Source organism: Lepidochelys olivacea (genome assembly GCF_965140295.1).
Source record: "Lepidochelys olivacea isolate rLepOli2 genome assembly, chromosome: 23".
Classification (NCBI taxonomy): Eukaryota; Metazoa; Chordata; order Testudines; family Cheloniidae; genus Lepidochelys; species Lepidochelys olivacea.
Genome location: NC_140433.1, coordinates 11,884 through 27,930, shown reverse-complemented (window position 1 = coordinate 27,930; position 16,047 = coordinate 11,884). Strand labels below are relative to the sequence as shown.

Below are 16,047 nucleotides of genomic sequence, written 5' to 3'. Positions count from 1 at the left end.
AAATATTCGCTGTCACAATAGACAAGAGCAAACCCTTATTAAAAGAAATCAGTGAATAAGGTGCAGATAGTAATCTGTCAAGAACATCAATGCTTCACAGAAATGGATATCTTTAAGTGCAGCTAATACAAAGAGCCAATGTACTCATATGGCGGGCAGCTTCATACAGGTCCGCATACTGTAGTTTTTTTTCTGCAAAACTCCTTACAGTGCAGATGATATTGTGAGGATATTATCATAGCTGTGTCTGCTGAGTGCACCTTCTACGTGTTAATGGCATCCTTTCAATTTAACCTGCATTTTCTCAGCAGTTCTAGCCCTGGTTGTAGGGATTTTCTGGGGGCATATGAAAAACCATGAATAGACCTTGCCTTGCCATATTAAAATAGGAGTTGTAATATATAATTTCAAATTTTAGAGGATCGTGCTCATTGAAGGAGAGAGACCAGATTTAGAGACTGTTCAGGGGCCATATATTATATTTTATTTAAAATAAATTCCCTTGAGAATTTTAATGCAAATGTAACAAATTTTAATCTCCTTTGTTTATTGTGTCTTATGGTTACTTGTGTGTGTATACATATATCATGTGCTATACCTCCATATTAGGAGTTTCCAACCCTTGTGAAATTGTCATATTCCCTGTGTGTCAGCCCACCATCATCATGAGATTGCACCAGTTTTAGGAAATTAAAACTCTATTTCTATGTGGATAATTTTCCAATTAATCTTCCATAACAGAATTTATTTCCTGGGAGAAGGAATAAACTATTGTGTATTTAAATGTTCAGTGAGGGTGAAATTCATCTGTGTGCAAGGGGCCAGCTCATTTAAATCCCTCTTGTGTATAGTCTTTGTGCTGGCCCTCTGCAGAGGGCTAAATTTCATGCTGATTACATATTTGAATCTATCTGGACAAATGGATCATGTTTAATGGAATTGACTTCATTTAGGTTCTGTTTCAAAGACAACATATTTTATTCCAGCCTCCCCCCACCCCCAGCAAAAAAAGCTATAATACCAGCAAAAGTGCAGTATAATTGTGTCTACACCTGGGGCTTTTGCAGAACAGCTATGTCAGTCAGAGATCACACCTCTGACCAACATAGCTATGTTGGCCTAACTGATGCAGTGATCTCTGCTTGAGTCTGCAAACAGCCTAAAACAATACCTCTACGTGAACTGCCCTATTTATATTAATTGGTGATAACTGAGAAATTTAATAACGCCAGTTAATGGTGTTGCCATTTACTTTATTTCACTGCTGATCACAATACAGAGGAAAGAAAAGGTCCAATCAGATCATGAAGATCTGCATAGCGGGTGGTATCTCATTTTGGCAACACAGATCAGCAGAGTCCGGGAAGAATAACATCATTTGTATTTTTCCAGTCTGACCCCTGCTTTGTGTATACAGTATTATATGTACAGGCACAAGATGAGATGTGTTGTGTATTTCTTATACACCCAGAACTTCTACTTACATCGCTGGGTGCACTAGGAATCCAGGATAAAGTCCAAAATAAGAGAGAAAGGGAGAGCAATTACAACCTTGCAAAATTGTCGTGCATATCTACCAGCCCAGGCACACACAAGCTGTTCACCGCCCTCTACCATGATGACATAGAATAATGTGAAAACTAATTATATTTTACTTGCACATCAAAGTGATAATTGCTTATATTTACTGCATTATTATATGCAATTTCAGTGATGTTTTATTTTTCTTTTTTTTTCACTCTCATTTGTATTTAAAATATATACATGGTGAAAGCTAGCTTCCTATTGCCACATGCTTCTAAAGGGAGCAACATGGATTTACACTGAACATTGGTTAAAGGTGTTTGTTTTACTTGAGAGAGTTGCTTATAAATGTTTAACTGAATTTATTATTCATTTCCCAGGTATCATGTCTGCTTGATGCATTTTGTTGAGAATTTGCAACTCAGCTACTATGTTTAAAATGGCAGTTGCTAATGGTGCTCAGCAGGATAGGTGTAATTTGAGAGACAATTATAGACTAAAATTGTGAAACATAACAGTGGTGACATGAGTACTGTTTTCATTCATTAAGCAGAAGCAGGTCATAATTACTTCTCAGTTCATATATACCACCACTATGTATGCTATAATGGATACACACTGGTGTTTACCGATGCTGTATGTGTATAGGAGAAAAATTTTCAAATGTTTCTAAATCACTTAAGCACTTTTGACAGTTTTACCCTATATGCTATGTACATATTAAGCATTAAATGTTCTTCTATTGGACTTCAAATTATATTTGCATAACTCTGCATGCAATCAAGTTATAGCTGAAGTCTCCAGTGGTTTAACATTTGGAAATATTTATTATAGGAAATGCTCTAGTTCTCCAATTCTTTTACACTTAAAATGACTGTTTTAATGGCATGATAAATTTCTCCAATCTCCAGAATACAGTACTTAGTGCACATTACAGTTGGTTTTGTATGGTTTCATCGGGGGGGGGGGGGGAAATCAATCACACTTTTCACTCACTGGTTCATTTATTTTCTGAGTCTCAGTGGTGTGCCTTTATAAGCAGGAAGGTAGATATTTTTCCCTTGAAGATTTACTGTATGATATTTCAAGCTAACGTTGCTTTTGTCTGTGTAGTATACAGTATTTATATTTTTTTCTAGGCATTGATATTTTATGTAATGTCACTTCTCTGACAGTGAAACAAAGCATGTTACTATGTGGCTAAAAGTGAAACCATTTTCAGTGTAACATGTGGTTGTTTTTTAAGAATCAGCTTTCATTTTAATTAAAAATTCTTGCACACTTTGGACCTGATTCTCTGCTATCCTGCATCAGTTAGTTACACCAATGCATACCCTTTCTGCACTCTGCATTCCCTTCTGATTTGTCAGTGTTTCTCACCTACTTTCCATTGTTGTAAATGACTGAAGGAGTTGCAGTGTGACATAGAAGTGACAGGTTGTGTAGTGTGACAGGTTGTGTCTTTTTCATGAAAACTACTAAATGCATTTGTTTTTTTGTTAGAAACCAATTTATTTGGATTTAATCCATAGAGGAACAATTAAATAACATATTTTTTAAAAAGACTAGCACACGCATCTATTCACCTCCCTACTGTTATTTGTTAAATTGAAAATTGTGTGTTGTTTGCTATGTTTATGCTTTCTAACATATCATTTGGAGGCAAGCCAGTTGTTTGTTAGAGAACAAAGGTTTGTAAATCCTGTAGCCTGAAGCCTAGTAGAGAAGGGAGGTAACTGAGTGAGAGCTCTGCTGACATCTGCTGGAGACCAAGGGGCAATGACTGAGAAAGGCTGTACCTTATTTAAGTATCAACTGTGTTCTCCTCAATACCTCATTTCTCTATCATCTGTGTTCTCTGCTGTCACGTGCTGGGAAGCATGGAAGTCGCCTGAGGGAAGCAGTGCCCTGTTTACATATTTACAATTGTGGATAGTTTGGGGACATTGGGGTTCAGCTTGGCTAAATTTTGTACTTGGGGCTGATATTTTGGAGCTGATCCTGTTGGGAATCACCTGGGCAATGGCTGGATGATGACTGGGTTCAGGATCACCCTGACAAACACTGGTGGTTGCCAAGGTTGGGCGAGAGGCGCTGGACTCAAGATTCAAGTAAAAAGAATGTGTGTGTTTTTTGGTTTATTGCAAGTATTATTTCTCACGGGATAGGGAATCTGGTGGGTCTGTTAAATCACTGGACCCTTTTCACCTGGAAGTGGTGAGGTGGGAGGTGTAGTTATCTTGTTTGGCTAGAGCTCAGCTGCAATTCCAGTTATATGGACAGTAAAACCAGAGCCTGGCAGCAGTTCTGCTCACCTGGTAAGCAGTAAGTAGTGCAAAGCAGCAGCTGGGACCACCAATAACTTCCAGCAGGAAAACAGCAGGTGGAGTAAAGCAGCAGTGGGGCCCATCTCCAGTAGTGTACTCAGAGCAAATGTGTGCACTGTGGTGGGAGCAGAGGCTTTTGCGGTATCAGTCTAAACTGCGCTGTAGACTCTGGTGAAGCCACCCTGTCCTACCTGCTGAAATAATTCTAGCAGGACAGGTGGTGAAGACCAGGATGCCTGTTTGTTTCAGGAATGAAGGCTGACATTTGCACACTGTTACAGATGCCTTCATCCAGGCAGCCTCTATTAGCCTTTGGCGGAGAGTGAAAGAGGGGAACAACTGAACAAGAGCTCAAAAGACCCAAAATTGGGATGCAAAAATTACAGCTAGAGGAACAAAGATTAAAAGAAAAGAGAGTAGGGGCTGAAAAGAACAGGTCAGGAAAGAGGCTCATATATTTCAGTGGCCTTGGTACAAGACTCTCTTTTGTGGGGATGGGTGTGTGTTGGGGCGGGGGGAGTAATGTGATTATTCCATCACGAGGGGAGGGACACCATCCAAATAAGGTTGGTGATCACTGATCTATGTGCAAAAACATGTAAACTAGTTTATAGGAGGGATCTGCAGATGTGGCAAGTGACGGTGTGCAGAAAAGGTGCAAAGGGCATTTGTTCAACTATATTCTTAAATCTTGTTTCTATGCTTTTCTCAGCACACTTTGAGAAAACTATGCTGTTTCCTCAATCCTTTTACATGATTCCTCTTTAAGCTTCTGTTTCCTACCATGGCCACTAACATAGCCAGTAGGTGATGATGCTTTATTTGTATTAATCTGCTATGTGACTCAATGAAGTGTGGTGCTTGCTAAACCATTGTCCAATAGCAGCATTGTCCATTTCTTGTGTGAACCATGGGGTGATGTGTCAGGAATGGCTTGCCTCATGATTTAAGATAGCAGCAAGTACGGGTACCCAAAAGAAAAATTGCAGTAGCTCCTAATTTTTAATGTACAATATCTTTTCTCTGCTCTCAGTGGAACAGCACATTCCAAAATATGATGCTGTACCTCTGGTATAGGTCAGAAGAACTCAGTATTTATGTCATGGTGCAAGGAGCAAACGATTCATAGTTTATAAGAATTTGACTTATGTTTGTAGTCCATTAGGAACTGGATCTCATATCATCAAAGGCAATATCTTCCTAGACACTGAATTTACTCTCTCATATCCAGTGATCATCTAACTTTAATAAGCCACAACTCCATGCTATAAATTAGTAGATGAATCAATATTTAATAGTGATGTTTCTACATAGATAATTGAAATACTATATAGTGTGTTAAAAAGCTGGTAACGTAAACTTCTTTTCTGTTTTTATAGAGCAAACATAAAAATTAAAAATAGCAGTTCTCATCTATTATTAAGAAAGGGGGATTAAAGAGACGAACAGTCACTCTTGAGGAAGAGGTGACATATTGCCTGATCAATATACCAAACATTATACTCATTTTATATCCACTGTATGAAAAGCAGTACAATTTAGCTACAGTATGCATGCTCACAATTCTTTCACTATTTTTGTGCAATGCAGTGTACAGCTTCAGAGATTTGCTCATTTTAAAATCTGAACTTTGATTTAACTCAGTGAATTCTGTCAGCAATATTATACCTCTGTGCATCATTCAAGTCAGCTGTGAAATCCCTCCTATCTATAGACTTTGTGTGGTGAAGGCTGAGGGGCCCACCGCAGCAGATGAAATTGAGACAGGAAGTACCTGCATCACCACGTTTGACCAGAAGAAGGTGTGACAGGGTCGCCAGACCTGTAACAGTGAGATTTTCAAGTACTCAGAACTGGCTTGTCTCTATTGACTTGAGTGGGAGCAGAGTTAGGGTGAGGTTTTCAAAAGCGCTCGGTGTTGGCCTTAGTATTTTAAATCTCAAAAACAGTCCTAACAAACTCACAGAAAAGTAATGTATGCTCTCCCTGACACAGACTGTGAAATGATAAATGTTTTTTGTTGAGCAATAGCACACACACATTGAGGATCTTGTCATTCCTCTTAGTGAAGCAGCAAAATGGCTGAAGTGGTTTGGCAGATTCACTAACGTGATGGAATACAGACAGTGCCTCTCTGCTCACTGGAGAATTTAAGAAGAATGCCCCAAATAAAGTTGTTTTGATGTGAGGTTACTCAATGGAAGTTGCTGTATTTACAGCCTTGGAGCATGTGTCCTTTCCCACAGAACAGGTATAGCCTAGGCAGCAGCAGCTTCCCTATGTTGATCCATTAGTGAGATGAGAGGTACGATTTTTTTGCGTGGCTTGTTCAGTCCTTGGCATCTCTACTTAGACTGGCAATCAGAGGACTATTTAATGTCAGTTGTAGCGTTGGGTTATGATACCATAGAAGCAAGTGGCAACCATAAACAGCATTCTTGCTTGTCAGATTTTATCCTAATAGTATACATAATGCCACTGGAATCTTAGGCTAATTTTTTATAAATTGTAGTCTACATAAAGTTATTCTAAATCACAGTCTTCACACTCACTGTTTATAGACTTTTGTAACTTAAGTCATTCTGCAACTGTCACATCATGATAGAGATTTCTGACTTTTAGTTGTGCAAATGATCCACATCCCAGACTTGTCTATCTACAAATGACTTTGTGTTGGCAAGCGAATGTTGTATTGTTTCTGTCTCAAAGACCAGATAAGATTTTCCTTCATTTAACCTTCAGTGTTGCTGGAAATAAGATGACACCCTTCAAAAGGGCAGTCAATGTGGGTTATTTGGGTTCTTCTCTTTGCTCATGTAGAGGGGTTTTGGTTCAGAAGAAAGCAGCTACTATGAAAATCAGTGTCATTATTAGCTCTTAGTGTTTCAGATCTTAACTCAGTTAAGTTTAGGAATATCATAGAATCATAGAATATCAGGGTTGGAAGGGACTTCATGAGGTCATTTAGTCCAACCCCCTGCTCAAGGCAGGACCGATCCGCAACTAAATCATCCCAGCCAGGGCTTTGTCATGCCTGACCTTAAAAACCTCTAAGGAAGGAGATTCCACCACCTTCCTAGGTAACCCATTCCAGTGCTTCACCACCTTCCTAGTGAAAAAGGTTTTCCTAATATCCAACCTAAACCCTCCCCCACTGCAACTTGAGACCATTATTCCTTGTCCTGTCCTCTTCTACCACTGAGAATAGTCTAGAACCATCCTCTCTGGAACCACCTCTCATTGAAAGCAGCTATCAAATCCCCCCTCATTCTTCTCTTCTGCAGACTAAACAATCCCAGTTCCCTCAGCCTCTCCTCATAAGTCATGTGTTCCAGACCCCTAATCATTTTTCTTGCCCTTCGCTGGACTCTTTCCAATTTATCCACATCCTTCTTGTAGTGTGGGGCCCAAAACTGGACACAGTACTCCAGATGAGGCCTCACCAATGGCGAATAGAGGGGGATTATCATGTCCCTCGATCTGCTGGCAATGCTCCTACTTATGCAGCCCAAAATGGTGTTAGCCTTCTTGGCAACAAGGGCACACTGCTGACTCATATCCAGCTTCTCGTCCACTGTCACCCCTAGGTCCTTTTCTGTAGAACTGCTGCCTAGCCACTCAGTCCCTAGTCTGTAGCAGTGCATGGGATTCTTCCATCCTAAGTGCAGGACTCTGCACTTGTCCTTGTTGAACCGCATCAGATTTCTTATGGCCCAGTCCTCTAATTTGTCTAGGTCTCTCTGTATCCTATCCCTACCCTCCAGCGTATCTACCACTCCTCCCAGTTTAGTGTCATCTGAAAATTTGCTGAGGATGCAATCCACGCCATCCTCCAGATCGTTAATGAAGATATTGAACAAAACCGGCCCCAGGACTGACCCTTAGGGCACTCTGCTTGAGACCAGCTGCCAACTAGACATGGAGCCATTGATCACTACCCATTGAGCCCAATGATCTAGCCAGCTTTCTATCCACCTTGTATTCCATTCATCCAGCCCATACTTCTTTAACTTGCTGGCAAGAATACTGTGGGAGACAGTGTCAAAACCTTTGCTGAAGTCAAGGAATAACACGTCCATTGCTTTCCCCTTGTCCCCAGAGCCAGTTATCTCATCACAGAAGGCAGTTAGGTTAGTCAGGCATGACTTGCCCTTGGCGAATCCATGCTGACTGTTCCTGATCACTTTCCTCTCCTCAAAGTGCTTCAAAATTGATTCCTTGAGGACCTGCTCCATGATTTTTCCTGGGACTGAGGTGAGGCTGACTGGCCTGTAGTTCCCTGGATCCTCCTTCTTCCCTTTTTTAAAGATTGGCACTACATTAGCCTTTTTCCAGTCATCCAGGACCTCCCCTGATCGCCATGAGTTTTCAAAGATAATGGCCAATGGCTCTGCAATCACATCAGCCAACTCCTTTAGCACCTTCAGATGCAGTGCATCCAGCCCCATGGACTAGTGCCAGTCCAGCTTTTCTAAATAGTCCTGAACCACTTTTTTCTCCACACAGGGCTGGTCACCTCCTCCCCATACTGTGCTTCCCAGTTCTGCAATCTGGTTTTCTTCTTATATTGGACCCTGTATTCTGTTTCTAGGGAAAATATATAGGGTAGGTTCGCCACACAGTTGCGTAGGAGTCCAGATAAATGACTGGTTTCCATAATCCCTTGCAGTTTCTTAGGTGCCTAAATCCAGCATTTAAGGCACCAACACGTAGCATTTACAAAACTCACTCAGCTCCCACCTGACCGTGTTGGCACTTAAGTATCCTTCAGTGGGCATGTGCAAAACCCCTAGGTCTTGACACCACCGAGCAGATTGGGGTGCTAGCTCGTGCCTAAGCCATGGTTGGATTCTCACACCAGGTGTTGCTGTGTGACCTGTATATGAGCAGATGGGTAATTTGGGGGCCAGCAAGCATGCTTGTGTGCCCCAGTAGTCCAGTGGTGAGATCACGCACCTGGGCTGTAGGAGACCAAGATTTTAATCCCCACTCTGTCCGATTTGTAGCACGGACTTGAACCCAGGTCTTCTGTATCCCAGTTGAGTGCCTTAATCATAAGGATATTGTGATGGGGCAGTGTCTCTCCTGTGGAAGCTGTTACATTTTGTATAAGTAATGAACTAGTAATTGCAGCAGGGGCTCTTCCAAAAAATCTCTTGATTTTTTTTTCTCTATCTCTGTCCCAGTGAATATATAATAACTTAATACAAAGTGAAACAGCTTCAGCCAGCGAGACTGAGAAAGACTGTCTAGAATACTCAATAAGCTTGGTGGTTAGGGTACTCACACAGGCGGTTGGAGAGGAGGGTTCAAATCACCGTTTCAAATCAGGCAGAGTAGGGATTTGAAAACAGGTCTCCCACACTAATAGGGTTGGGGTCTCTGTCTCACTCTTGTTTTTCATGAGAAACAGCTGATTGGCTTAGGTGCCCAACTCCAGGAGAGGTTTCTTGGTTGTGAATCCTAAGTGGAGATAGGTGCCTCTCCCTTTGGATGGCCCACTGGCTCTCTTAGGTGGCTCTCTGCTCAGCTTGCTGGCTTCTTAGGCCTTCTGCGTTCCCTTTCTTTGATGACCAGGCTCCTCGTGTAATGGATGAGGAACCTGGGTGCCTAATTCAGGGGCTGAGGGTTCCACTCAGTGGCAGGGCACCTAGGAGCCTAGGAATTGCAGTGTTCAGCAACAGCTAAGTCCTTTACTGGGTCTAGCCCTAGTGTGCTTTTCCACTTTTTCTACCTTATCCTGAAAAGCCTTATTTTCCTATATGGAACTGTGTGCGGCATTAAACGGGTTACTGTACTTACTAATGTGCACTTGTCAAATTGCATCCCTAATTTCGCTATTCTCATTCCCTATTATGGGTTATTTATTCATGCAACTACTTAGTTCATCTTTGTGTCATGGCACTGTTTGCTTCTCTAACTTCCGCTCATTCTACCCACGTGTCGTTCTTTCTGATTTAGATAGTGGACAGCTACCTTTCCATTACAGAGAGAGAGCATTCAAACCTAAAATCCTAAAATCCTGTTTCCTAGCTGCCTAAGATGTTCAGGCTTTTTTGGAGAAGAAAGTCCCAATGGGTGCTTTTGTTCTGTAGTCCTTGGGATTTTTTATTTAACTGTAATGAATAAGGATCAAACACTGCAATTCTTCTATTGAAGAATAGAGCACAATTTAAGGAAGTTTTATTTTCAGCCATAGTATCATCCAGACCAGGGGAACTCTTCTGAATTGCTGCCAGCAGCACCAGCACAGTAACAGTCTAAGATATAATGTTGTTAAGAACTGTCCGGTTTTTTTGCACATTCCCTTGATCGTATTCAGATTTCTTCCATGCAGGGAGAAATGTACCTTCTATATCAGTTGATGTTCAACCAGTTTCACTTACTGAATAAATGGGTATGCTCAGAGGGTTGTGACCATTTGCTGGTGAAAGAAACCCATATCCTTTGTGGATGATTAAAACTAGTGGGGAAACACAGGGCCAGTTATTGATTAGGCTTGTTAATGTTTCCTTTCAGTATGGTACAGTACCTGTATGGTTAAACAAGCAGTGATTATGCTCTCGCTCAAGAAACCATCTTTAGACATAACCTTGCCAATTAATGCCTTGCCATTGATCTTCTCATTTCCAAAAGAGGTGATGGAGGGAGTGCCGTTGTGATTATTAGATGTAAAAAATTTCCCCAATTGTAACCTCAAATGTCAAAAGTATGTGAAAGTTCATAAAACGTCACACTAAACTTATCGAATAGGAAAATAGGTCAAGTTGTTTTCAATAAATGAATGTGGTGAACAAGTGCAAGAGAACCAGACAGAGAAACTGTATTAGCCCAAACAAAAAGGGCCTGCTGATATGATTCAAAGGCTGTTGAAATCATGCCTAGTAAAAACAGAAAATGTGGACCCAGAAGTGAATGGACCAAAATTGGTGTGGTGGAGATTAGGTCTAACTGGTAGACAAAATAAAGGGGGGAATGAACTATGCCACCCTCTTTTCTCCTTTTTGGGTTTCTTATAAAGACACTTAAAAAATAATCTCCCATTCTACCTTGCATCCCAGGTCATCTCGTCTCATCTCATCTTCTCTGACACCAAGCTAGAAGGAGCAGACCAGACTAAAAGACTTTCTTCCTAAGAGGAAGGCCATGGTCTTGTTCGAATAACTTTGTTTTTCACTTTGTTATTTGTTTCACTTTGTTATTTGATAACTTTATTATCAATGGTTTCAGAGTAACAGCCGTGTTAGTCTGTATTCGCAAAAAGAAAAGGAGTACTTGTGGCACCTTAGAGACTAACCAATTTATTTGAGCATGAACTTTCGTGAGCTACAGCTCACTTCATCAGATGCATGCCATGGAAACTGCAGCAGACTTTATATATACACAGAGAATATGAAAAAATACCTACTCCCACCCCATTGTCCAGCTGGTAATAGCTTATCTAAAGTGATCATCAAGTTGGGCCATTTCCAGCTCAAATCCAGGTTTTCTCACCCTCCACCCCCCCACACAAATTCACTCTCCTGCTGGTGATAGCCCATCCAAAGTGACAACTCTTTACACAATGTGCATGATAATAAAGTTGGGCCATTTCCTGCACAAATCCAGGTTCTCTCACCCCCCTCCCAAAAACCACACACACAAACTCACTATCCTGCTGGTAATAGCTCATCCAAAGTGACCATTCTCCCTACAATGTGCATAATTAAGGTGGGCCATTTCCAGCACAAATCCAGGTTTTCTCACATCCCCCCCACCCCCATACACACACAAACTCACTCTCCTGCTGGTAATAGCTCATCCAATCTGACCACTCTCCAAGTTTAAATCCAAGTTAAACCAGAACATCTGGGGGGGGGGGGGGGGGGTTAGGAAAAAACAAGAGGAAATAGGCTACCTTGCATAATGACTTAGCCACTCCCAGTCTCTATTTAAGCCTAAATTAATAGTATCCAATTTGCAAATGAATTCCAATTCAGCAGTTTCTCGCTGGAGTCTGGATTTGAAGTTTTTTTGTTTTAAGATAGCGACCTTCATGTCTGTGATTGCATGACCAGAGAGATTGAAGTGTTCTCCGACTGGTTTATGAATGTTATAATTCTTGACATCTGATTTGTGTTCATTTATTCTTTTACGTAGAGACTGTCCAGTTTGACCAATGTACATGGCAGAGGGGCATTGCTGGCACATGATGGCATATATCACATTGGTGGATGTGCAGGTATACGAGCCTCTGATAGTGTGGTTGATGTTATTAGGCCCTGTGATGGTGTCCCCTGAATAGATATGTGGGCACAATTGGCAACGGGCTTTGTTGCAAGGATAAGTTCCTGGGTTAGTGGTTCTGTTGTGTGGTATGTGGTTGTTGGTGAGTATTTGCTTCAGGTTGCGGGGCTGTCTGTAGGCAAGGACTGGCCTGTCTCCCAAGATTTGTGAGAGTGTTGGGTCATCCTTTAGGATAGGTTGTAGATCCTTAATAATGCGTTGGAGGGGTTTTAGTTGGGGGCTGAAGGTGACGGCTAGTGGCGTTCTGTTATTTTCTTTGTTAGGCCTGTCCTGTAGTAGGTAACTTCTGGGAACTCTTCTGGCTCTATCAATCTGTTTCTTTACTTCTGCAGGTGGGTATTGTAGTTGTAAGAAAGCTTGACAGAGATCTTGTAGGTGTTTGTCTCTGTCTGAGGGGTTGGAGCAAATGCGGTTGTATCGCAGAGCTTGGCTGTAGACGATGGATCGTGTGGTGTGGTCAGGGTGAAAGTAGTAGAGAAGTAATTAGAGAACTAAGTAGAGAACTAAGTAAGTAGAGAACTAATTAGTTTATGAAATCACTGGTACCAAATAAGTGAAACCTAACTGAGAGGGGGAGTGGTTTTTTGCTCCCTCTATTTAAATCTCTGTTTTGGTTTGTTTTTTGTTTAAAATCTACTTAACTCAACAGCCTAACTAACACCAAAAAAAAACAAAAAAAAAAACACACACACACCTTTGCCACTTAAATCAAAGAAACTTCCTAGTCCACTTCTGTAGGTCCTCTGAGGCGATCTCCCACCAAAACAAGAGACACAAAACTTGATATTCCTTACATTTCTAAGGTTACAAAGTAACCCTTGCATGCTTTATACATCAAAAAGTAACAAAAAAGGGGAAATATCCAGAGGATTGTTTTTCCTTTGTAGGTCCCTTATGATTTTAATAGGTTGGTGATCTCTAAATATATCTGGACACAGATAGTAACAGCATACTTCATGCTGCTCAAAATAATATAAACACAAAGAAAAATAATTAATAAACAATTCCCCCAATTTTCAGACAGCTCTACTGACTACGGTATAACATTCCTTTAACCAGAACATAGTTTCTGATATTAGGTGGAAACTATATTAAGTTTCCTTACAGATCTGATTATGCAATGGTGTATGCTGGATTCTCATTAACCTTCCAATTTGTCACCTGGGCAGCAGTTTATTTCATTTTACAGATAACAGTATTAACTACCAAAAAAAAATACAGCAGATGTACACTTTTTTACGTAGTAATTAAATTATAGAAGTTATAACAATGTAACTGAAATTATAGCAATTGCAGACTTGTATGCAGATGTTCCAATTGGGCTGAATGGGGATGATCCTTCTAATTTTCAAAGCTGAGCATGTTTAGACTAGTCCACAATTGGCTGGTGACCACATAGGAATAGCCTTTGTTTTATGCTGCTTGTTTCTTTATAAATGCTGATCTTAACTGTGTGTGTGTGCGTGCGCATGCACGTCTGTGCAAGAGCAGAGGGTGAGGGCTCCGGCTGGGGGTGTGGGCCAGGGATGAGGGGTTTGGGGTGCAGGAGGGTGCTCTGGAGCTACGGTGGGGAGAGAGGACTACCTGCAGCTCTCTCTCCCCGCAGCAGCTTCTGGCCTGGGGGAGAGAGGTGTCCCTCCCTTGGCCATGGCAGGTCCAGGCCAGGGGAGGGACGTCCCAGCCACGGCAGGTATGGGAGTGGGTTCAGGCTGAGAGAGGGGCACCTTGGCTGTGGCAGGTCCCAGCTGGGCGGGTTCCCTGAGTGCTTGCGGGGCAGTGTATCAGCTGCTGCGCGGCCGTGCAGCTTACAGGGAACTTGTGTGTGTGTGTAAAAATATTTTTAGATACATTACCGAGAGAAATTCTCAGTTGGTGTAAATTAGTGTAGCTTAATTGATTTCTGTGGAAGTGTGCTAGTTTACAGTAGCTGAGAAAGTATATGTTCGTAGCCTAGAGGTAGTTGACTTGCAGTTTGAGATCTGGATTTGATTCGTGCTTCCATTAGCTCACTCCCTGGCACTTCAATGATACACCAGGTAGTAGAGTTATACTATCATGCTTTGTGGCCATGTCAGATTTCAAACAGTAAGCAAGATTGATCAGTACTTGGAGGAGAGACGTCAAGAATAGAGATGTTCATAGAACATGCTCATCTGTTATGCATTAGGTGGTTGCTTTTATTTTCTCTGTTTTGGCAAGTCTCTTCCAGTTCAGGTTGCACTTCTTTCATATCTTTAAAAAGAACGAGGAGTACTTGTGGCACTTTAGAGACTAACAAATTTATTAGTCTCTAAGGTGCCACAAATACTCCTCGTTCTTTTTGCTGATACAGATTAACACGGCTACCACTCTGAAACCTGTCCACATCTTTACTTATTCTTTCTTTTTTTGAAAAAGGGAAATTATATTTAAAGTTCACTGTAAAGTATCATTCAGGTTAAGATTGCACTACTGTGGACAATTGCTATGCACCAGAACTCTACAAGTGTGCATCACAGGAAATGTAGTTACTTACATGCAATAACAACAAACTCTACACAGGTGCAAATTCCTTGTGCTATTTACTCTGTAGTATTTCTCCAGTAATGGGGGAGAGCATGTATTGTGCAGTAGAAGACGAAGGGGGAAGAAGTAAAGTTACTCTGTGGACCATAGCTTTGAAATTCTTGACTAGGCAAAGGATTTTTCCATGGTGCACTGCATTTCAGGCATTTATTTTACCCATTTTGCCTTCTAGGATGATCCCGGCCATTAGCAAATCCTTCTTCCTGACTGATCTGGTTGCAGGACGTGAGTATGACCTTTGTGTTCTCGCTGTTTATGATGATGGATTGACATCTCTAACTGCAACCAAGGTGATTGGGTGTGTGCAGTTCACTACACAGGAAGAATATAAGCAGTGCCGCTCTCTTCATGCCCAATTTCTTGGAGGAACCATGATCATCATTATTGGTGGAATAATTGTGGCTTCCGTTCTTGTTTTCATCTTCATTCTCCTCATGAAGTATAAAGTCTACAACAATCACCACAAAAATAAAAATACTAAAGTTAATAATGTCTGCTCTCAGACCAATGGTAGTCAGAGTGGGTCAATGGCTCGTTCTGCTTCCAAACTCACAGAGAGACGGGAAAGTTTGCATCAGGAATGCTCAGGAACTTCCATCAAAGGCAAAACTGTTGTAGATTTGGATTGTGAAAGAGTGACTCTTACTGACACAACCTTTTTAACAACTGAAGCATTATCTCAATAGCAATGTGACAAAGCAGGACACACCACATGAGCCAAGGTGGTATCGCTTAAAACATTTTAATGCGAGTGGTTGTATTTTAAGCTTCACTACTATTGTCTATTTTTAAGATCAGATGGTTTAAAAAATATTTTTTTAATCTGTAAAACAGTTCCTGCATTCTTAAATATTTTTGTTTCAATATATTAAATATAAAGTGTGTGATTTACAAGATTTTTTTTTACTGTTTCTTTTATAGCTACACCTGTGGTATTGAATCAGAAGCATAACTATATTATGACTAGGTTTGTCTTTAGTAAAAATGCACTATTAATTCATTGAGTTACCAACTGGCAGCAAGACCAACTCTCAGGAACCTCAAACTTCTCTGATAGTAGAGTCATTTACCAGTTCAACTACCGAGCTGTTAATGAGCAATGAAATGTTATAAAGAGTTCTCAGCTTGTTAATCCTGAGATGTTCATCAGTCTGTGTGCACTGTATACATGTCATCCACAAAAGAAAAAGCTAAAGGTTCCTCCGTGGACAAAATACTACTCCAAATAAGGAAAAGAAAATTGAAGGATTTTGACATCATCTCGCACTATTCATTGGTACGGAATTGCTGGCATATATTGTTTGCTTTGTAAAGGCTGGTATTATTCAAGACTGTGCCTTGAAGA

The 16,047-nt window shown here is 41.0% G+C and overlaps 1 protein-coding gene across 8 annotated transcripts in view; it reads left to right on the top strand.

The window, feature by feature from the left end:
• The window catches only part of LOC311511910 (leucine-rich repeat and fibronectin type III domain-containing protein 1-like protein), a 258,493-nt gene extending 242,897 nt beyond the window's left edge, over window positions 1–15,596 (top strand). For all 8 annotated transcript variants that reach the window (XM_084612842.1, XM_084612846.1, XM_084612841.1 and 5 more), the window contains one exon: window positions 14,875–15,596. In XM_084612842.1, the coding sequence (XP_084468968.1) occupies window positions 14,875–15,388 (514 nt within the window). In that variant the 3' untranslated portion in view covers window positions 15,389–15,596. The remainder of the gene's footprint in view (window positions 1–14,874) is intronic.
• Window positions 15,597–16,047: the final 451 nt, after the last annotated feature.